Source organism: Plecotus auritus, assembly GCF_963455305.1.
Source record: "Plecotus auritus genome assembly, chromosome: 9".
NCBI classification, from domain to species: domain Eukaryota; kingdom Metazoa; phylum Chordata; class Mammalia; order Chiroptera; family Vespertilionidae; genus Plecotus; species Plecotus auritus.
Window position 1 is genome coordinate 73,917,658 of NC_137783.1, and position 22,966 is coordinate 73,940,623.

A 22,966-nucleotide genomic window follows, 5' to 3' on the forward strand; every position below is an offset into this window, starting at 1 on the left:
TTTGCCTGCCACTGGCCCTCAGTTCATAACTCAGTTCATAACTGCTAACTGATGAATTCATTCATAGACAGTTTTCCCCCAAGAGAGCCATGGAGTGACCCAGAACAATCATCGAGGCTGCTTTGCTGCCCGACCTTCCCCATCTGGCTCCCATTTGATGGATAACTTGGTCCCCAGAGAAGGCTCCAGCATCCCCAGCACTTGTCTGGGAAGATGCGGTGGTTGGAGAACAGACATGTGAGCCTCATGCCAAGTAGTCCACCTTCACTGGGCAGCATCCACCAGGTCAGCAAGGCCGCGATCCTTCTGACGTGTCCCACTCAGAGGCACTAGAAGTCTTGAAGCTAGTGACAATCCAAGTCGTCCCAGTCCCACATTCCTGGGACACGGCAGCCCCTTTCCCTCTTGACTCAGCACCACAGACACCCCTTCCCACTGAAGCAGAGCACCCAGATGGGTCACCAGGCAGGAGGGACCACGGACAGCATCTGGTCCTGCCCCTCCTCTCTCAGGGACAATGATGGGGAGCAGGAGTGGGGAAAGGACACAGCCAAGCTCTTGCCAGGGTGAGAGGGCCAGATACTCACCCACAGACCCTCAAGCAAAGCTCCCAGAACCATCCTACCCCGGCCCTAGAAGGCGGAGGGGTGCTCAATGACCACGATGTGAGTTGTAAGTGAGCACCTGGGACTCCGGCAGAGCAGGAGAGGCTAAAACGTATGCACCTGCTCCTGGTGGCCCAGGTGCAATGCCCTGAGCATCAGCCAAGTGCTGTGCTGCCCCACCCTGCCCCAAGACCTTCTCAGTTCTCCCTCCCTCAGCTCCCCAGTCTCTGAGACATTAGTTATCTCTACATTAGGAAGAGCAAGCATTCGGGCCAGGTTCAGCAGTATGGCATACCAGAAAAGCAAGAGTGTGGGGGCAGAGAACCCTGGCTATGAGCTTAAGGAAGCTTCAATTCCTTAAGTCCAGTGTCCTCACTTGCAAAATGAAATCAGCATATCTGCCTCCTAAGGTCAATGTCAGATTAGGTTAGTTCAGACATGCGGAGTGCCAAGCACCGTGCCTGGAACACAGGAGGCATCCCAGTAAATGTAAGGGCACCTCCCTCCTTCCCTATCCCTACTGTCCACCCCGAGCCATTCATTCCTTTCACAGATATTCCCTGAGAGCCTGCTATGTGCTAGGCTGTGGGGATGCACCGGAGCACGCTGCCAGTAAGGCCCTGCCTCTGATCCCAGTCTTCTCAGCCGACTACTGACGCCCGGGGCTGGAAGGAAGCAGGGGAGGGCTTCAGGGCTAGTACCTACCAGGCGCCTATCCACACACTCACCCACTCATCCACTAGTTTATTCAAAAAATGACTGAGTTATAACCACCTTGCAGGTTACTCTATTATGGGGGAGGTGGGAATAAGCCACGTGTTCTGACGAAGCTTAGACCTAGTAGGCAAAAAAGGACAAGCAAATAAACAGCCATGACACAAAGGTGACAGGTGCCATAAGAGCAGGTAGATAAATGGCTATGAGCCATCAGCTGGGGGCGGCCTCTTTTTCTGCCCAGACAAATGCATCCATGGTGAGCCAGTCGACTTTAAAAAGAGAAAAAGGAGCCCTCACGGGGGCGCCCGCCCTAGCATGGGAATCGGGCGGGGATCTATTTAGACCGACTAGAGCAGGGGTGGGCAAACTTTTTGACTCAAGGGCCACAATGGGTTCTTAAACTGGACCGGAGGGCCGGAACAAAAGCATGGATGGAGTGTTTGTGTGAACTAATATAAATTCAAAGTAAAGGAGCGGAGGGGAGAGCAAGAGAACCGGATAGAACAGCCCGCGGGCCGTAGTTTGCCCAAGGCTGGACTAGAGGCACCTTTCCTGGCAGTTCCCCGAACTCGTGCTTTCTTGAGCTGACTGGGTAGCTGGGCAGAACCAATCCTGTCCAAGTCCTACAGATCCGGATAAAAGAGGCCGGCATTCAAAGGGTCCGGTCCACACTGGGAGTAAGCAGGGCTGGTGGGGCAGAGGAGGAGGACTCTGGGAAAAATGGGAAATGCCCCGAAAAATGAATGAGGGCAACAAGCAAAGAAAATGTCTGGTATGCATTGTAGTTGCTTTACTAGCTAATTAATTCAGTAATTTCAAAAACAATTTTATTTATCTTCCATTTACCACATCAAAAGTTAAAAAAAAAAATCGTACTGATGCTAAAATAATACCTCAAGGCATCTATTTATAATCGGTTTGAAAAAGGGGGTGGGGTGAAAAAAAGCAGCCCTGGTTTCTATACAACCTCTCCTGGGCAGACCACCAACCCCAGAGAGAGGGAGAGCGAGCACAGCCAAGCCTCTCAGAGCGAGCGAGAGCCTTCCTGGCTGCTGAAAACCGAGCTTGTCAAAAAAAACAAATCCATAATGGCCCGAGGCTCCTCTCCAATCTATTTTCTGCTCAGCTGGTTTTAAATGAAGTTATTATGAGTCATTAAAACACCCGCAAGCCAGTGGAAGTCAGCCAATTACAATTTTAAATTTAGCCTGTTCTCTGCCCCATTCTCTTGTTTTCTTCCTTTGCCCACAGAATGCTGCTGCTATTTCTTCGCTCCCTTCCTTTACCCAAAGTGGAAGAGACAGCTATGAAAATGCAGAGTACTGCACAGAACACAGGATCATTCATGGGAAACTCAAATCACTAAATTAAAAAATGCAAAACTTCAGCCCCCTCCAGAGTCAACCTGTGTCCACCTCTGCGCACTGGACTCCCTGGGAACTCCAGGCACAGCCCTAGAGGTCACGGGGCTATTTTTAAAATGAAAAGGTTCTTCTGTGGGGTCCTGTTGAAAACATTCCCATCCATCACACAAAAATCAACATGTTCATGGTCGAATCCAATAAGGGGAATTGCACCTCCAATATCTGAGAATTAATAACAATGAAGTTGAAATTCAAAGGTAACATGGGCTTTGCAATCAAGCATGAATGTCGGTGGAAGTCGCTAGATATGATGAGCTCATTTAGTTTTAAATCTGCAAGGTAATGGTCTGTGCGGGGCCATTACCACAAGGAACAATTCTGAGTACTTCATGTAAATGCTTCTTCACAATCTCTTTTTCTCATGCATGCATACACCAACATGCCCTCGCACGCACATGGCGGCCCCTCAGTTCTAGGAACATAAATCTCAGCTTTTCCGCACCTTCTAGGGACTAAGTAGCATCCTTCCCAAAGAAGTGTCCAATCCTGCTTCCTCCGCTGACTCATTAACAGATGAGTCTGAATCTGGAAGCTCCAAAGAACAGACCCTTAGAAGTCTACGCACACTTCCCATCACCTCCAGGACCCCTCGCTCTCAGGGCTCCTCTCCAAGACACACGCACGCAACCACGTGCATACACACATGCACACAGGTGCGCGCGCACACACACACGCATGCACGTGCACATACCAGGAGACCAGTGCTCTGCCCCCATCAGACACAACTTGACTGCCCACAGACCCAGGCAAGGGGAGCACCTAGGAGAGGGGTGGATGTTGAGTCGGTTCACGGAGAGTCACTGAAGGCCAGTGTGGAGGCCCAGATGCTGCCATGTGTCTCTATCCGCTGGTGGCTCTGAGGTAGATGGGGCCTGGGGTCTACCCGTACCAGCCAGCTTTGCTGAGAAGAGTGTGTAAGACACAGAGGCTTCCAGGTCCACTGGGAGTTTCCCACAGCGGGTGGCTTGTCCTGGCCCCGGTAGAAAGCAGGCCTGAGGCCTGTGAACGGGCCTGCCCCACACTCTGAGGGCCCTGCAGTGAGCAGATATCCCTATCACATCCTTATCCTTGACTCCCCACTTGGTTGCTCCAGCTGCGGGGCCTGCACTGGCAGCTCCTCAGGTGGCTCACAAAGGCCTGTTCTCCCTGAAGTTATCCCAGTTGGGGTTCCAGGTCCCGCCCTTACACCAGCCCACTTCCTGGGAGGGGCTCTAATGCTGGATAGCCATCTTCTTTTTCTGAGAGAGGGCACCCGAAATTGTTTAAGTCTCTGAGCCGACCACAGTATGATGTGCCCTGAGCGCAAACACTTCAGTAAAAGGTACTTCACTTAGTCAACAAAAACGTACCAAAGAGCCTCTGTGTGCCAGGCACCGTGCCAGGCATGGAATGTGAAGGTGAAGAAAGCACATGGTGCCAGCAGGCTCGGCACTCTGCTTGGTATAGACCTCCTCGAACAAGCGCCACAAGACGTGCTTTTTAGTGGCAAAGGCCGACAGGACCTTGCAGACCTGAATCCTGCTCATCCACATGACCACATTCAGCTCAACTTAAGGAAAGTAGGGACCTAGAGCCAAGCCAGCGAGCCCCGCTCTGGTCCCTGAGAGGCAGGGAACAGAGCACAGAGGCCACAGGTGCTGGGAGCTCTCGGGTGTTTGCTCAACAATGCCCGCCCCCCCAGGCCTTCTGACATTTCGTTCCCCATCTCAATCCCCACGCAACTTCCAAGAGAAGAATTAGAGAGGGGTGAGAGGGGAGAAGACCAACGGTGACGATGGAGACTAAGACACATGAAGACCTAAGCAGGACGGTGGGAAATACACAGGGGCATAAGAAAAGGCCGAGGTTCACCAGATAGGGGCGAAGGACAGGGGTGAAGAGCTGGAGTAGGTGACAGTAGAGAAGAGCAAAACTGAAAATGAGCCCCTGCCACCACAGAGCCCAGAGGGTACCGAGGATGACAGCCCGCCAGCGGCGCGGCGGCCCGTGGGTGGCTGGATCTGGTCTCTGGGGCACAGCCCTGCACACTGGGGCCCAGGCACGGCCTGGTCAGGGGGCCAGCGCATGCGGGCTGAGGAGAGAAAAGGATGACCAGCAAAGAGTCGTGGTGGGTGCATGTCTGGGAAGCAAAAGGAAGGTGAAAGGCCCTGGAGATAGGAAAATGACCCTGCCTTTGGGCAGGTCCCACACAAACATCCCCACCTAGAGCCTCAGAAAACACAAGAGCAGCAAAGTGGCCAGAACTGGGGAGAATGGGGAGGCCAGTGGAGAGGAAAGGGGAGAGAGGAGAAGAAGCAGCAGCTACACGGAGCCAATTTCTCTAGAGCCAATCATTTCCTGATAATAATGTCATCATCCAGCTCCACAAAATCATATGGTGGAATGACGGGGTGAGGATAGAAGAATCAAAGGAGGAGAGAGGCGCACACACACACAGAGGGAGACACACAGAGAAACAGAGAGAGAGGCAGGGAGACAGAGAGAAGAGAAGGTTATTACATAATTTCCACTTTCTTCTCTCCACCCTTAAAGTAATGTTCTATCAGAGAGACAGGCTCCTCTCCGAGGGGGGAAAATGACAAATCCAATCCAAAATTCAACAGCCTGTGTTCTGTTCAGAGAGCACACAGTGTACTGTACAGCCCATAAAACTCCAAACAGCCTCCAGACACTGCCGCAATCGTCCTCCATCAAAACACTTTGTCTTGCATACAAAAATAAGATCCAGCGCTGAACAGAATACGAAATCAGCCCATTACAGTACAGGGAGACTGCTACTTAGCAACGAGGGGGCTCTAAAGCCTCGATGCTCTACAGGAAGCAAAATCTGTCGAGCCTGTTGGGCAAATGATAAACATTAGCAGTATTAAAAAACACAAGAGCCATGTAAATGGATAGACATAATGTGGAAACGAATTTATAGAATAAATGGGGATGGGGGACTTGAGTGTAGGGGGAAAGGCTGGGATCCAGAGGGGCCGAGGCAACGAGCTTCCCAAACTCCTGCTAGGGCACCAGATGGAGGTAGAGACGTGTATTTGGGGGAGGAAGCTATGTGAACCCCTCTTCACACAGAGGTTGTATGTGAAGGGGTAGGAGGGAAGTGATGGAAACACTGTTTAATACAATGACCTGCCATGAACTTTCCAAACTTTCTCTGCTCAGCTGGCCTGACGGGAGTGGAATCTTCAGGGTGGGGGCCAGGGGCGGGCACACACCTCCAGCAGAGAAGCAGGGGAGGGGTGCCTTCTACCCTGGGTGGGCATCACACCCCACACCAGCACAGAACCTGTCCCTTGCTGTAAACAAAACCCCTGGCCAAGAAAGAAAAGTTAAAAAAATAAAAACCCAGATAACAAAACCAGAACCACCCCATCTGGGCTGGAAAAATCAGCGTATTTCATCAGGTAAAGGGGAAAACTACCCTGGCTGTGCACCAGCAGCAGGGGTCCGGATCCGAGCCAGAACAGGAGCGAAAAAGCAAAACCGTGGCCTCCTGGTCTCCATTTAGGTTCTGGAGGCAGAGAGTGCGAAGGGAGGGGTAGGGGCGGTGAGCAGGGTGGGGGGAGGGGGAAGAATGTATTTTTCATCAGCCAGTGTATAATTTATAAACAGCATTAAACAGTTTTTGTTTTCCTTCTCCTCTCCTGCGGATGGGCTTGGACAGCAGTCAAGCCTGCATTAATTTCTGCTCTGGGTACAGTGTGTTCTTGGAGGCACATCTGCAAGTGATCATAAACTCTCTGGAATGCTGGCAGAACATCCAGACCTGCCGGCAGGCCAGTGACGACACCGCTCTGGGAAAAAGTTCGGGAAGCGGGCCAAAGTCAAAGCAGGGAGGGGAGAGGGAGAGAGCTCCACACGAGCCCAGGAGAGTGGCTTCTCCTCGCTGTGTCCCCTTGCCACACCTGGCATCCACACGGAACAAAGGGGAGGTGGTGGGGGCTCTGAGCCACGCACCACACCGCACCGCACACTGGCCTTCTCCATCATGCCCAACCCCCCATCGTGCCCCCTGAAGGCGTGCAGCGGAGTGAAAGGGCCTGAGGAAGGTTCCTCCTGGCTCCCTCCTGGCTCTGCCCTGAGAGGAAAGCTAACCAGAAGGGACCAGTGACATTCCCTGGACAGAAGGCATGAAGTGATCGTGGGCTTGGGTCTGTCTGGACAGCCCCCAATCTCTCACTCTCAGGAGACACCTCATCTGGGAGAAGAGAGGTGAATGAGAGAAGGAAGCTGCAGGTCCTGAGAGCCTCCATGCACCCTAAGGGGCTTCTCCCAGTTCATTTCCTCACCCGCGCAGTCCCAGGGACTCCTCCAGCTATTCTGCCTGCCCCCACCTTCCTTGACTTTGGAAAGAAGAACCCTGAACCCTAAATCTACGTGTTCTGAAAACAAGAAAAAAGGGAACAAGTGCAATCCACACATATTTAACATTTTGTAATTTTCTTTCCAATCAGAACAGGGGAAAGCAATCTGGTTTTTGGCCCCAACCCCTCCTAATCCTTCCTGCCTGATGGATGATGACCTAGGCCCCAGGTGATGTGCCCTGGCCACCCCACACTGCAGCTGGCATCAGACAATCATCACCCAACTCCATATTCTTCTGTCCCAGTGGCTCTGACTATGAGAAGGGGGTATCAAGGGAGATTTCTCAATGGCCATGGTTGCTTACAGTGCCCAGAGAGGGGCACGGAGAAGTGGGCACAGGGAACAGGCCCTGAGGGCACTGGGCTCTCAGGCAGGTGTGTGCCCCTCACCAGTGCAAGATTGCTTTACTCCAGCCATGCCCCCAGATAGCCTGCCAGTCATGCCATTTCTCCATGGGCTCTTATAAATCCTATACTCCTGCCTAGTGTACGTCAAAAAGCCCGCAGTCTTTTCTATTCCGGGGAGGGGGCAGGGGGTGCGGCTTAATCCCTTATTCAGTCTTGCAGTGGCTTTCCAGAGATGCAGGTAAAATGCTTATCGTTTGGCTACTCAAGGCCCTCCACAACCTCGCCCTATCCCTTCCTTCTCCCATCCCCACCACACAGCCTACATCCTAACTACATGCATATCACTCTGGGTGAGCTGGCCTTCCCCTACCAGCTCCTTTCAGAATCCCCTTCTCACCATCCATTAAGTTCTACCACCCTAGAACCCCTCCGCCTCTGAATGCCTCCCAGAACTCTTCCTTGGTGCTTTGCACACGCTAGCTTCTTTCCCCACTTAGAGTCAAACATGTCTCCTACTGGACGGAAGTTCCCTGAGGGCAGGGGGGCTGTGGCTTCTCCAGTGTCAAGTACATTTGCTAAGTAAATGTCCGCTGGCTCCAAAAATGAAGGGCACTCCCAGAATACGAGCAGACCACAGAAATATGCAAACCTCTAAATAGTACACAGCCAAGTCAAAAATAGGGGCCAGCAGTTCTGGGTGTGCTCACTTGTAATCCACCAGGATGGTAAGCCAAGCTGTGGGAGATATTACCCAATAGGAAACCATACACTAGCGAATCACAGAACCAACTGGAGTCACCGCCCGAGGCTGTGGCTTCGCATGGACACCCCAGAGCTAGGAATCACCTCTCAAGTGAGAACAAGGTGCACCAAAGAAACAGCATTCACCCCTACCTCTTCCGCAGCCATGGGGCAGCCACATGTAAGGTAGGGGACTGCAGAGTGACCCTGGAACCCCAAGGGGCTGGGCTCCTCCCTGCTCACTGCCACCATCCTGTACCCAAGGTTCATGCTGTAGGAGGACCAGCTCCACAAAGCATGGGGGTGGCCACTCTTCTGGCCCCAGCCTCTTTCCCAGTCCTCAAACCCTCCTGGAGCCCCCAAACTGTCTCTGAGAATTCGGGGCCTCGCCAGATCAGTCTCATTAGTTAATGAGTGAGGTTAATGTTGGTTAATTTAAACTTATTGTTATCATCAGGTACATCTTGTAAACACTTGACTAGTTAACACACTCAAATCGAAACGAAAGCTTCAATTAAACTGAACATTCACTACTACCATTGAGGGTCTCAGAAAAGAAAAAAAGGAGGAGAGTGGAAGAGAGAGAAAAGAGAAAGGAAGAATTGTCTCTAGGAAGGGCCTCCTACAGGGCAAACTTCTAATTAAACAAATTGTCAATTTTCACACAATGAAAACTGATTTAGGAATGTAAATTTAGCAGTCTAGTCACTGACAGTCTCACACAGGCTGATTTCCGAGGCTAAGGAAATGGAGAGAAGAGGAGAGAAAGGGGGAAATGCTAAGGGATAAACAAGCCACAGCCATCAGCCTTCACAAATAACAGCTCCACAGATTCAATGTGGGCTCGTCTCAAGCATGGGAGAAACTCTTTCCTTGCCTCCTCCTTCACCCCACCCTTTCTCGATTAGAAAAAAAAAAAAATAATCGTGTATGATGACAAACTTGGCTCAGCACTCACTGTACACACTGTACCCACAAGGCTGGCTCCCAGCCAGGCCTGGCCCAGTGCCAGAGCTACAATAACAAACACCCCCATGCTAGCCAAGAGGGGGTGAGGACAGCTAGCACGCAGAGCAAGGGAGGGAGCGAGGGAGGGCATGCTATTCTGCTCTGCTGAGCAGGAGACAACAACAGGAATGTGCCTGTGCAAGAGACAGCAATGACATTCAGGGGAAGCCAGGACGCCAGGACGCCAGGACGCCACGACCCCACCCGGGCCCCAGACTCACTTCTCTATGACCTGCCCCTTTTAAAAACCAGTCCCCAGGGTTCTGGAGCCCCAGCCCGTGGGCATCTTCTGCAAAATGGGTCTGCACTGCTGCCCCTCAGGGAACATGCTTGCTGTCAGCTTCCTGCATGGAGCCTTCAACACAGCGCAGCAAGAACATCTTGCACATCTCCTCTAAACATCACACAGTTCTGTTATCCAGCAACTAGAGCAGGAGCCAGGAGATGGGAGACCCAAATAGGGCCGCCAGGATCTGAGGGAGAGAAGGCCTGGCACCACCAGCCCAGCCCCCGCAACACCAGGTCTCTGCCTTCACTGTTTCACAATTTAGGAAGTGGTCTTGCCTCACTAAGCCCTCGTTGCTGTTTTATTTTCAAGACATCCCTGCGAAGGGTGAGAGATCTTTGGGACAGAACTGTCTCCAAGCATCTTATTGTCTCTTAGAGAAGCAGAGGGAAGGGCAGGCTACCTACACTGAGCACCTGTCATGCACCAGGCACAGCGCTAAGAATCTGATGTGAGCCAAAGCCTCTCCGAGGCAGGCGAATCCTCACCTTACAGATGAGGACACGGAGGCTCACAGAGCTTACATCCATGACCCACGGGCACATGGTCAGGAGGTAGGTGCACAAATTCCTAACCCTGACTACCATGGAGAAGAGATAAGGTAAGTCCACAAAGAGCCATGATATGAAGAAGGAAGAATGTGCCCAAAGATGCTCCAGATAAAGACATGTCGTCCAGAAGAAGGCACAACTGTCCTGCTGGCAGTGGGAGGAGTCAAGGACGCCTTGCAGAAGGGACCTGGAAGGTCTGGGAAGACGGGGACGGTTATTCCACGCAGAAGGAGCAAGGGGTTTGCAGGTAGAGCAAACCCAGAGGTAGAACAGCCTTGCTGGCAGACAGCTCATGAAACGCACACTGAACCCTAAACAGCATGAAAAGCTGAAGGGAAGCAAGAAGACAGACGATGCAAGTAATAGAAACAGAACAAAAGGAGTCATGAGTACCGAACAGACGCTGAGTGCAGGGACACCTGGACTCGGGATGCCGGCCAACATGGGACAGGCAGGCGGCACAAGGATGGTCAGGGAGCCAGGTGTGGGGTGGGAAGGCTGGACGGGAAGGAGGAAGGGGACACACAAAGACAGGTGGACGGACGGGACATGCCAAGACAGACAGCCCCCTCCCTGGGTGTGGCCCGACCCCTGGATGTGGAAGAGGGAAGAACAGGAAGCGAGAAGGGGTGACGGCCCTTCAGGCAAGGCAGTGAACCGAGACACTGAAAACCACCACACGGCACCTACACGACTGTCCGGGTGGGAGATGGAGTGAGGACAGACTGCAGCCCGCCACCGACCGGGAGCTCTGGAGTATGGTGAAAGGAACACACCCCAGGTGACATCACAGCTGGGACAAAGAGGAAGGTGGAAGCAGAAGCAATCGCCATTCGTTACACAGCAACTGTATGCCAGGGAGCGAGATACAGATGCCTTTAACATACCTTCTACCACCTCATACTAAAAGGAAGTATATGAGTGAGCAACACCTGCATTTACAGATGTGGAAACCGGGGTTTAGAAGGCAGATAAGCCCAAGGTCCCACAGTTAACACATATCACAGTGAACGCGCTCCGTAGTGAGCTATATGGACAAGAGATGCTTCTCTCTCCGGGCTTCCAGATGTTCTCAGAACCACAGCGGCTCCCCAACATGCATACCTTCCCCTAAGCCCAGCTTTAGGTCTTCCCGCTAGTCTTGCTGCAGGGTGGGCCCTGACAAGATGGAACCTTCATCTGCCCAACCCAAAGTCCATGCTCATTTCACAAAGGCTAAGCTGCCTGGGGGCCAGCCGCCGAAGCAATCTGGGAAAAGAACCAGCAGACGCTGACAGCTTTTACGAGGGGAGAGCAAGACCAAATAAGAAGGTAGTCCCTTCCTCTCCCCCAAAATGTGCTGCCGAAGCTGAAGGCAGGGATCGAGAAGGAAGCATGCACAGGCCAGGCAGGGGATGGGGGCGGGGCAGGGTGGGGCCAGGCTCTGCAACCGAAGCGGTGACCCTGGGCCTCCAGCAGCACCAGGGGGAGCTGCTGTGTCCTTCTTCCCACCATGAACACCCAGCGCGCGCCGCACCCCCCCCCCCCCCCCCCGAGCCAGGACTTCTCCCCTTTTTAAACCGAATGGGGCAGAGCAGCTTTGCCCAAACACGAGAAAAAATGCCGACAGCCGCCTAGGGTGACCCCACTGGAACTGGGTAAAATTAACTTGCGAAACACAGCACGGCGTAACTAGCTTTGTGTTCCAACCTTTCTATATCTATTTAATTAAAGGCTCCTGTATAATGTGAACCCAATAGTCAGATTCATTAGAGAGCGGGAACCTAATTCCACAGCTGCTTTGCTAATGAGGCCGCATTCTGCTTTGGAAGGTGGAGCACAGCAGCAGGATGGACTTTCTGCTCCATGAACCTGGAGGGAGCACCCACGGGACAATGTGGAGCACGGCCCGGCGGGACGTCCATACCCTGAGTGGAGGAGAGAGGGCAGGAGGGGGCTGGCTGTGTGGGGAGCGGCAGTTGAGGCATCTGTGCCTACCTGAGTGAGCCAGTAAGTGCATTCTCAGTCGCAAACTATCCAGGAACCGCTTTCCGCAGAGCTCACACCCGTATGTCTTCATCCCGCTGTGCAGCTTCCTGTGGGAAAAGGAGAAGACAGGTTGCTGCTGCTCTGGCTGGACTGGAGGCCCTCCCTTGGGCAGGTGACAGGAGGAAGGAGGTGCGGGAGTGGGAGCCGGAGCTGGGTACTGATGGAGACAAGTTGCCTAAAGCATCCCTTTTCCCTATGGATCCCTGCAACGAAGCACCTGTCCCTGGTCTTGTCCAGGGGGGAGGAGAACAGGACCCCTCCTACTGCTCACTCACTGGCACATACACCAAAAAAAAAAACAAAAAACAACACACCCCAAAATCAGATCCAAATTCAGAGGGTGGAGGGAAAAAGCCCAGGACAGTCAGACAGACTGGGCCTCGGCTAGAGCACTGCCCTCGCTGTGCTGCGGCTGTGCAGTGTCCGGCTCCCGAGACGGTCGGACCCAGGAGGGCCAGACCTGCACTCTGCCTCACTCCAGCTCCACTCCAGTGGGATGCCACAGGCAGTGAACGCGCTCCGTAGTGAGCTATATGGACAAGAGATGCTTCTCTCTCCGGGCTTCCAGATGTTCTCAGAACCACAGCGGCTCCCCAACATGCATACCTTCCCCTAAGCCCAGCTTTAGGTCTTCCCGCTAGTCTTGCTGCAGGGTGGGCCCTGACAGAAAGAGAGGCTTCGAGAAACAGGGAATAGTCTATGAATGAAAGGTGGCTGTAGTCGTTTTTGGTTTTCCGAAGGACTGTCATACACGTTATCTCGTTGTACCATCGCTGCAGTTCTGAGAGGTGGGTTTGGCACATGGGATCGCCCCAGGAGACAGAGGCCCTGTCAACAAGTGACCACAGGCCAGCTCACACGGTGCCCTGCCCCTACTCCCAAACCCAGGGCCTTTCCTACCGGCCCCACTGCCCCATCAGGAGCCAGCAATGGAGCAACCATGACGCAGGGAAGCAGGTGGGCTAGTGGGAGCTGCGCACTGGGGAGAGGGTCCGGGCGCACACGGCTAGGCTCTGAGTGGCTGGCTGGTGTGTGGGCCATCTGGCCCAGAACACGAACTTTCCTCCCACCCACACTCCTCAGGCCTTTCCCTGCCTCTGCCAGGATCCACCTCGACCCATCTCTGCCCCTCACCTGCCCAGGGGCCTGGCCCCGGGGAACAGGGTGGGCAGTGGCAGCCAAGGGCAGGAGCCAGGTTGGTGGGGCAGGCAGCAGGCATACGGGTCCCTTAGAAACAACACACTATTGCAATCAGAATGTTGATGGGTTAAGGCCATAGTAAAAAGCTGGAGAGAGAGCTGCTGGTACTGACACTAGATATAACGCGGGAGGTGAGGGAGTGTTATACACTCGAGCCAGCAGCGCGCAGTCTGGGCCCTATGGCCCAAATCATGGCAACTACACTAAGCCACCCTCTGCCATCGCCTTCCAAACCCCACAATGAGAACCAGCAGTGTGAAAACCCTGGGGCCCAGGTGAGCCTCCTCAGCGCAGTCTCTGCCTGAGGCACGTGGTGTTCAGTGTGCACGCTCCCACAGCAGGCACGCCCAGTCCCAAGCAGGGCTCTTTCTCAATCACAGCGCTGTTGCTGGCTTTCCCTTTACTCCTTGCCAAAGACAACAACTGATTTCTCAATCACTCACACACACACACACACACACACACACACACACCCTTGTCCATGATAGTGCAGTGCACCCCACCCCCATGTTATCTTACTCCGGGCCATGATGATCCATCCCAATTGAGAAATAGTAACAGTACAGAACATTTTAACTGAACATTCTTGACTCTAAATGTATTTCACAATGCTGGGCACTGGGACATGTCTTAGCAGCATTCTGGGCAAAGCATGTTTTGGAACACAGTAGCCTAGCCCCCCTTATCCATGAGGGATATGTTTCAGGGATGCTGAAACTGATAGCACCAAATCCTATATGTACTATGTTTTCTCTCTATACATACCTCCCTAGAATAAAGCTTAATCTATGAATGAGGCAAAGTAAGTGATTAACAACTATTAATAAAATAGAACAATTACAACAACATCTATCTATATAATAGAGGAATATGCAAATTAGCTGGGATGCCATAATGTCACGACCAAACAGCAGGGACCTGAGGCTGCATAGCGCCTGGCCAGGGCAAGGGACCTCAGACCATGCCCCAGACCCAGCACCGGGCTGGGGGACCTGAGGCTGTGCCCCCCCCTGCCCAGAGGGGCTTTATGGGGGTGGGACCAGCCAGGTCTGGGTCTCATCCTATGGGGGTGGGGCCGGCCAGATCTGGGTCTCCTGTGTTTCCAAAGTGCATGTGCTCAGTGGATTGGCTCAGTGGATAGAGCGTCGGCTGCAGACTGAAGGGTCCCAGGTTTGATTCCAGTCAAGGGCATGTACCTTGGTTGCGGGCACATCCCCAGTGGAGGGTGTGCAAGAGGCAGCTGATCAATGTTTCTCTCTCATCGATGTTTCTAACTGTCTATCTCTCTCCCTTCCTCTCTGTAAAAAATCAACAAAATATATTTAAAAATATATATATCTCCCTATACTCTACTCACCATTCTTCTGATGGTGAGAGGTGATAAATCCCTACATGGTAAGATGAAGTGAAATGAACATTGTGACACAGTGTTAGGCTGCTGTTGACCTTCTGAACATACGTCAGAAGAAGGGTCACCTGCTTCAGGTGATCCTGGATCACCCAGCCATGATGATGTGAATGGCTGGATGTCAGGAGCAGATGGTGTCAATGGCTGGAAAAACTTAGTATTTTAGGATCATGGTTGACTGTGGGTCCCCGAAACCGTGAACAAGGGGAGACCACTGTACAGCTCCGGGCACACAAGTGTGTGCACGCACAAGGAGCACGTGCATGCATGATGACTGAGTGTCCTGTTGCCTGCAGGCATGACAGATATGTGCTTCTCTAACAGGCGGTCCAGGGAGTGGCCAAAGCTCTATTCACACGTGGTTCAGCAGGTGAACCTCTTGCCCATATTCATGATCAGGGCGGTGGCTGGCAGAGTATGAGTTTCAGTCTTATTATGTTCGTCCTTCCCTTCACTAGTGATCTCCTAGCGCCCAGGGGTGCCCACTTCTCAGGATGTGGCTGTCAGGAGGAATGGGTAGGACAAGCACCATCCAGCTTTATTTTCCCAAAAGGACTCTAGAGGACTCGTCTTCCGTTTCAACAGCCACTACCGGGGTAAATGCCCTCTACCGGCCCTTGCACTCCCACCTCCTTTTCACACCAAGTTCTTCACCAAGATGAACACTTTCTGGGTAACCTCCCTGCCTTTTTTCTAGATGAGAATATCTGATGGGGAACTGGTGGCACTGGCTTTCTTGGCCAACTGCACTGGGGTGGTGTGAGAGGTGTCGTGCTCCAGCCTTCCACTGCCCCACGAGCAGCCCCAAGACCTGGCTCTTTATCCCGACTCAGCCATTAACGTGCTCTCTGACCTTGGACCAATCATGCTATGGCAATCTCTGCAGTGTAATCACCTGTAAAGTGATGTGGGTGATATCTAAGGTTCTGGACCCGCCTGGAACCAAAAGTCTTACCCACATCCTTGTTCCTAGCCTCCCTGGCCACTATTTATTCTCTCGGAGCCACGTTTCCACGTGGGTGATGTCCCATGACACCCACCAGTCAGAATAGGAGAGCCCAAGCAAAAATTGACACCCAATCTCAGAAATCTACTCATTTAAAAACATCCTAATACATGACCTCCTTTCCTCACTTGTGGTGGTCTACCTTTCAGTGAAAGTATCTTCCAGAACTCATCACCAGCCTCTCTTCTGGTACTACCACCCCCTCGCCAGCCTTCAGAGACTCAGGTGTCCTATCCTGCCCAAACCTTGGGGTAAGGACACCGGCCTGCACCTGACCCACTAACTCAGTGCCCCACACAGCTTTCCAGAGGCGCCCATGTGACCCCACAGGAGTGTAAGAACAAAGGTCCTTCCCACGGCAGAGGGACCAGAGCCAAGCACAGAGTCCAGAAGAGAGAAGGGGACACCTCCCAGGCCTGGTCGCTCAGTGGAGCCCAGCACTGGTCTGCTCATAGCTTTCACTGTTGTTCAGACACCCAGGGAAGACTGTGAGGAGGTGGAGCCTTCTCCTAATTCAAAGGAAAAGAACCTGGGTTCATTCAAGGGACTGGAGACCGACAGACTCCACGGCAGTCTGCAGAATGGCCAATGTGGAACTAGAATTCCAGCCAGCTTTGAAGTAAAGTACACGTTTGTATGAGCTCACAGTCTGTCGCTCTTTAGACCACAACCTTCACTGCCATGACCACATTCGGCAACTGAAAAGCATTTTGATTAAAATGGAAATTCTGTCACCTCTTTTTCCCTTCCCACGCACACTCATATTTTCCCAGTCTGGTCCTGTCTTTTCACAAAGTCCAACTGCTCCTGAACACTGGAAGTCATCAGGGAGGAAGGACAGCAGGGGACATCTTTCTGAATATTGCTTGGTTTTCACACTCCTCTAGGAAGCAACATTTCCCTGGCCAGTGTTCCCAGTGGTTAGAGCATCGGCCTGCACATGGAAGGGTCTTGGGTTCCTGCTCAAGGGCACATACCTGGGTTGCAGGTTCAATCCCTGGCCCCAATTGGAGTGTGTGCAGGAGGCAACTAATCCATGTGTCTCTCTCTCACATCCACGTTTCTTTATTTCTCTCCGTCATGCGCGCACGATCTCTCTCTCTCCCTCTCTCCCGTTCCTCTTTCTTCTCCTCCCTTCTTTCTCTAAATATCAATGGGGAAAATATCCTCAGGTGAGGATTAACAAAACAAAACAAAACAAAACAAAACAAAACAAAACAAAACAAAACAAAACAAAAAAAGCAGCAGCAACACTGCTGAACACCATATTGAAAGTAGCCCCGATCCAGGGGGCCCACGCACCTCCACTCCGTACTCAGTGCAGGATCATTCTCCCCCATACGCTCAGGTCTTCACCATCCACTTTTGGGGAGCAGGCTCAAGTTCTCCCCACCCTTAGCTCTTCCCCTTCCCAGACCATACCTGGCCCATTGGGTAAGCTCACCTTGAATTCAACAGATTTTCACTTCTATCCAAAAAGACTAAGAAAAAATGAACAGGTTTCTAGCTATTTGCTCAAGAGAACTGCATCTTTATGAGAAATTAAGTCTAAGCAAGTCTGGACCTTTTAACAAGTAACCAGAGAGAAAGGCTCATTCCTTCTCACAGATTCTCAACCACACAATTCTCACCAAGGTAGCAAGTCCACGCTCCCCCAAACCATTGCGTACTATCGTGAGTCTGAAAACGTATAGAGATTTCATCTGCTCTAACCTGCAAATGATATAATGGCAGAATATAATGTTGATGTACAGCACTATAATGTTTATTTTTCCTTTTCTCCAGAGGCCTAGTTTAGAAGGGATTGTTCAGTTCTGCTAAAGAGGTTCCTCTATCTAATATGGGATCTAGGCACCCTCCTCTCATCCTAACAACATTCCAAGTACAAGAGCTTCCTGGACAGCCCCCGCCGAGTGCTGGGCCCCATCCGGTGGTTCCTGAGGTCCACACAGGGAAAGGCAATGGCTCTTTCATCACTGCATAAAGCCTGAGCTTCAGACCTCCCCAGGCCACCTGGAACAGCAGCTCAGTGAGTGGCAGCAAGGAGAGACCCATCGTCACCCCCTCGGCCTCCAGGCATAGCTGCTCCCTAAGGGGTACAGAAGGGGCTCGCCCATCTCTGTCCCCACAGCCAGGACCAGGAAGCAAGGCTAGGAGAACGAACAGCAGCACCTCGTGCCTGAGAGAGTGGTTCAAGGCCCAGTGCCTCCAATGTTCCATTTTCCCCCCAAGTTCCTCTGCCCAGAGACACTTACTAGTAGAGCAGACCAATGGGCAGGGGATGTTTAGGGGGGAAATTCGGTTCCAGTAACCCAAGGGCTGTGCTCCTGATCTCCTCACAGGAGCTGAGGCTGTCTGAGTCCTGCGGGCAGACCAGCATGGAGATGCAGGAGCTGTCCCTGGGGAAAGCAGTGGGAGGGAACCCGCAGCTGGACCACCCACCTTTAAATGAAGTAAAAATGAAAGAGTAAGGGCTTCGATAAGGCCATGTTTTCCTTGTTCTCAGTTTAACTGACTCCATCCCCTGGACCAGCATCCAGCTTCCTGGTCTGAGGGCTCCTCGTGCAGAAGTCATCCGGGGCCTGGGGCTTTTGCTCTCTGGTCCCGGACCATCAATGTGACCTCACAGTGCTTCTAGGGGAACTCAGCACAGACAAGGACGAGACAGGACATTCTGTGAGCCAGATCCAAACCCAAGTCTAAATGACCCTCTTTTTGAAAAAGCCTGCTGCTGTCCTGGCCGGTTTTGCTCAATGTTTAGAGAATTGGCCCGAGCACCAAAGGGTGCTGGGTTCGAATCCCGGTCAAGGGCATGTATCTGGGTTGCAGTTTTGATCTCTGGCCTGGTCGAGGCACATGCAGGAGGCAACCAATCAAGGTGTTTTTGTCACATCGATGTTTCTCTTTCTTTCTCCGCCTCTCCCACTCTCTCTCTCTCTAAAAATCAATGTGGGAAAAAAACCCTTGGCTGAGGCTTAACAACAACAACAATAAAAATTCTGTTGCTGCCCACATGGGAGCCTCCTGCTCCTCTCTGAGCAGGACCTGGCCGAGTGGCACTGACCTGCCTGCCGGGGCCCCTTCAAAGCGTGTTGCCTCTCAAAATGCTCTCCATCTCCAAAGCGACCAGTGACTCATAAACCCAGTGGGCAGAGAGGCTTCCCCTGGCCTCGCTCAGCTCTCCAAGCAGAAACAGAACTGAAAAGGGACGAACGGACATCCTTCAGCAATGAGCTTACTCTTTTTCCCCAGGCCCTTACTTTCAAAAGATATCTTCAATGTCTATCTACCTTTAATTCAAATGGCGAGAGGGAGGCCAAAGAGTCAGTGACACTAGTTATGCCCAGTGCCATTCTCCTTCTGTACTTTCTTGGAATATCAAGTCCATGACTCAAGACTAAGCCAATTATACATTCTTCCCAACTGTATAAATCTACATCTGCCTCCCAGCCCTCAGCACACGCAGGCACACACATGAGAGGCTGCTGCTGCTGACGCTGCTGTCACCCGCCCCAGGGCAAAGGGCTGCCTGACCAAGGAAACCCTGCCTGGGACCAGAGTGGAGGCCTGCTTCCTCCTGGAAGGACAACGAAGGGTTGGTTCTAATCTTAGCTGCAGAACGGGTCACTTCATTTTCTCCAGGCATAACGGAAATTATCCGTTCCCCCACTTTTTCCCGTATTGAGATTATAGTCATTATAAGCTACAAATGCTTAGCTGGTATTATCACAAATTATCCTTCTAGCAATAGAGTTTGCTGCTCCCTGACTTGTCAATATTAATAAACATTACCAAATGCTTTTACAACACAATTTATTTTTTAATATAGCTCTTTATGTATGCCATAAAGTAAATTTTACCAATAAAAAGGCAAGGATTTCAAGCAACGGATTAAAAAAAGCAACCAGAAACTGACAGTGGTTAACCCTTTATGTGCTGCAGACTGGGGGTAGGGTGGGGGAAGACAGACAAGCGCCGCTCTGCTGGCGTCCGGACCAGGGCAGCGATGGAAGACGTGACTATGCGGTTGCTTTGGAGCCTGTTAAAGGACGGGGCGAGAATAGCAAAGAAGGCACTTTCTCAAGGATCACCTAAAGTAAAGGCGTGACACTAACTGAAATACTGGGCAGAGGGCAGGAGACTCGGTGCTCACCCAGCTCGGCCATGACCAGCCAGTGACCTTGGTGAGGCCAGTCACCCTCTTCACCCCTTTGTTGAGTCCCTTCCAATCGGGTTATGACACAGAGAGGCTGTGGGGCGGACATGGGCCTGTGTGAGCCGGACCATAACCTCCCCCGTGAAGGAGCCAACCAGAGACATCCCCTCAACCTCCGGCACTGAGCCCAGAACAGAGCGGCACTCGGTCCATTTTTGTTGAGTGAATGAGCAAACATGAACGGGAATCCGGAGGGAAAAATGCAGAGGTGAAAACGCCCACCCCCTCTACACACACCAACACACAAACACATCCCAGTACAAGAACAGCGGTCCCCATTGCCCAAAGCCAAGGTCTCCACAGGTTCTTAGAATGAAAGCCGTGCGACCTGCCTTGGCCTGGGATCAAGGCCAACCTGGAGCTGCCCGAAGAGTGGAAGGAGCTGTCCCCAGCTTTGAAAATAGGAGGAAGGACAATGGCATTCCCCTCGGCCATGGCCACACCAAGTACAGTGCTTTCAGACAAGGCTGCCTGAGTGTTCAAATAAGATGGCAGGCGTGACAAAGGCCGGCTAATCTCCCCGCAGCAACTGCTCAAAGAAGGATCTTCATGGCTGAGGAGCACCGGGAGGCCTGGGCTTCTGGCGGTGACGTAACTGGGCCTTTGTTTTAAAATGCTGAGTTCTCCTAAGTCATTTATTTGAAATATCTCTATCAACAAATTTCACCAAGAACAAAAGTTTTTCATTTGTGCGCTGGGCTTTAGGATGATCTTATCGCACACAGTCTCATACAGTCTCTTTCAACAAGGTTTTAGCGTGCTTATCTGCGAAGTTCCTGGTAGCCAAATATGATTGAAATGTTCTATTTATGCTCACTGGATTAAGGCGATGTTGCAAAACTGCACAAAACCTGGCAGATGTAAGCAAGGTATTACAGCCTGGCCAGTTAAGATCTGAGGGAAAGGGATCAATACACACTTTTGTAGTTTTCTCTCTCTCTCTCTTTTTTTAAGAAACCAGAAAAGTTGTGCTTGTAGGGAAGGGAAGAGAAAAAATAGTAAAAGCCTCATGATTTATAGCTTCTCAGAGCTTTTTCCAAACCCAAAACAGAGCACCATGATGCATGCTTGATGATGTCAGCCCAAGGGAAACAAAAATAAATTCAAAATTCTCTCTCCAGGCCCTAAAAGGCCGGGAAAGGGAAACGAACTACGGTTCATATTGATGAACAACGTTTTTTGCTTTTTCTCTCTCACACCCATATGAGGCATCAAACCAGCACAAATAGTCAATTTCTGAGAAAACAGTTTTCAAAAAGCTACAGATTCCTCCTTTGTCTCCCTGTTTTGCCTGGAGTGAGGAACGTCATCTGGTTATCGGGCTCGTCTTTGCATGTTCTCACTTCAGCCGGGAAGCCCAGATGCTACCTCACATCCCACAGACCAGCCAGGGTCCTCAGAGGCTGCTGAAGGTAACGGAGGCTCATTAAGGACCTTAGAAGGAAGTTCCTGTGATTAAACCCTTCTGAAAACGTCCGCAATGCAGACTGCCTCACTCTTTCTGCCTCCGTACATTGAAAATTACACTCCTTTCCTATGAAGATTCTGAGCTGTAGAGCCACCATCCTAAACATCATTTATGAACACACAATAAGAGGTTGGGCAGATTAACCTGTACGAATAACAAATCGCACAGTGAACGTTGCCATTTTAATAAAGGAAAAAGGCAAAAACCAGAGATCTATCTCATTTCTTTGTTTTTGTTTTTTTCTTTTAGCAACAATGTAAAATATAAATAAATCTAGTTCACTGAGGTTTTGTAATAATAATGCTCATACATTTCTATATCACATGTGCCTTTGAAAGGACTTCCTGAGGATCATAGCAACCTCCATGTGGTTGGGGAAGAGAGTGCTGTCCCCATTTTGTGGATGAGGAAAACTGAGACTAACTGACTTACTGTCCCATGTAAGCAGGTCGAGTCTCCAGGCTTTTCGCCTTGGGATCCACATTCACATTTCCCCACGTGAGGAGAGACTACCCACCCTGTCCATAATGTCCTTCCAGAGCTACCTTCTAAAAGTCACAGGGAAACCATCAGCAAGAAAGATATACTGAGAGAGAGAGAGAACACACCTGATATTCCCCTGATCCCAATCAAAGAGAAGCAAAAACAGAGGAGCTAAGAAGACAGGCAAGCCCAATGATGGCACCCAGAGTCCACGGCCAAGCTGAGTCTCTAGGGGACTAGATAACCTCCTACAGGGAAGGCATACTGACTCGTCCCCTACTGCTGTTTCCTCACTATCTATTAAGCCCCTACTGTGTGCCAGGCTCTGGGAAGCAGACTGCACTTGAACTGCAGTCTAAGTAGGTTCTACATCAACACTGTTCTCCATTATTGCACTTTATTGACTTCTAACACAACACAATGTACAGGTATACATTATTGTTGTTTTTTTACTAGTATTCTTTATCCCTGCTAGACTGCAACCTACATGAAGGCAGAAACTATCTTCTGTGCCCTCAGAGTCTGGAACAGTGCCTGGGGTGTGTGTGAGTGAGTGTGTGTGTGTGTGTGTGTGTGTGTATATATATATATATATATATATATATATATATATAGCATTTTTTTATTTTACCATTTTTTTGTTGTTTAAAATATTACAAATAGTATATATGTCTCCTTTCTTTCCCCCCAATTGACCTTCCCCCAGCCTCCCCTACCCCCCGGACACATGCCCTCACCCCCGCAGTGTCTTGCATCCATTGGTTATGCTTATATGCATGCATATAAGTCCTTCGGTTGCTGTCTTACCTCCCCCCGCCCCCCAACCCTCCCCAGCCTTCCCGCTGTCATTTGACAGTCTGTTCGATGCTTCTCTGCCTCTGTATCTATTTTTGTTCATCAGTTTATAATGTTCTTTATTATCCATAAATGAGTGAGATTATGTGGTATTTTTCTTTCACTGCCTGGCTTATTTCACTTAGCATAATGCTCTCCAGTTCCATCCATGCTGTATATATTTTTAAGTAACAGGTTTACTGAGATACTATGCACATACCACAAAGTCACCCTAGTCAAGTGTACCACTCTGTGATTTTTAGTATTTTCACAGAG

General features: G+C 51.1%; 1 protein-coding gene across 3 annotated transcripts in view; it reads right to left on the reverse strand.

Annotated features, from left to right (window-relative positions):
* Positions 1-22,966, reverse strand: part of ZBTB16 (zinc finger and BTB domain containing 16) — a 184,562-nt gene that overhangs the window by 79,241 nt on the left and 82,355 nt on the right. For all 3 annotated transcript variants that reach the window (XM_080641802.1, XM_080641803.1, XM_080641804.1), the window contains exon 3: positions 12,025-12,122. In XM_080641802.1, coding sequence (XP_080497928.1) covers positions 12,025-12,122 — 98 coding nt within the window. The remainder of the gene's footprint in view (positions 1-12,024; positions 12,123-22,966) is intronic.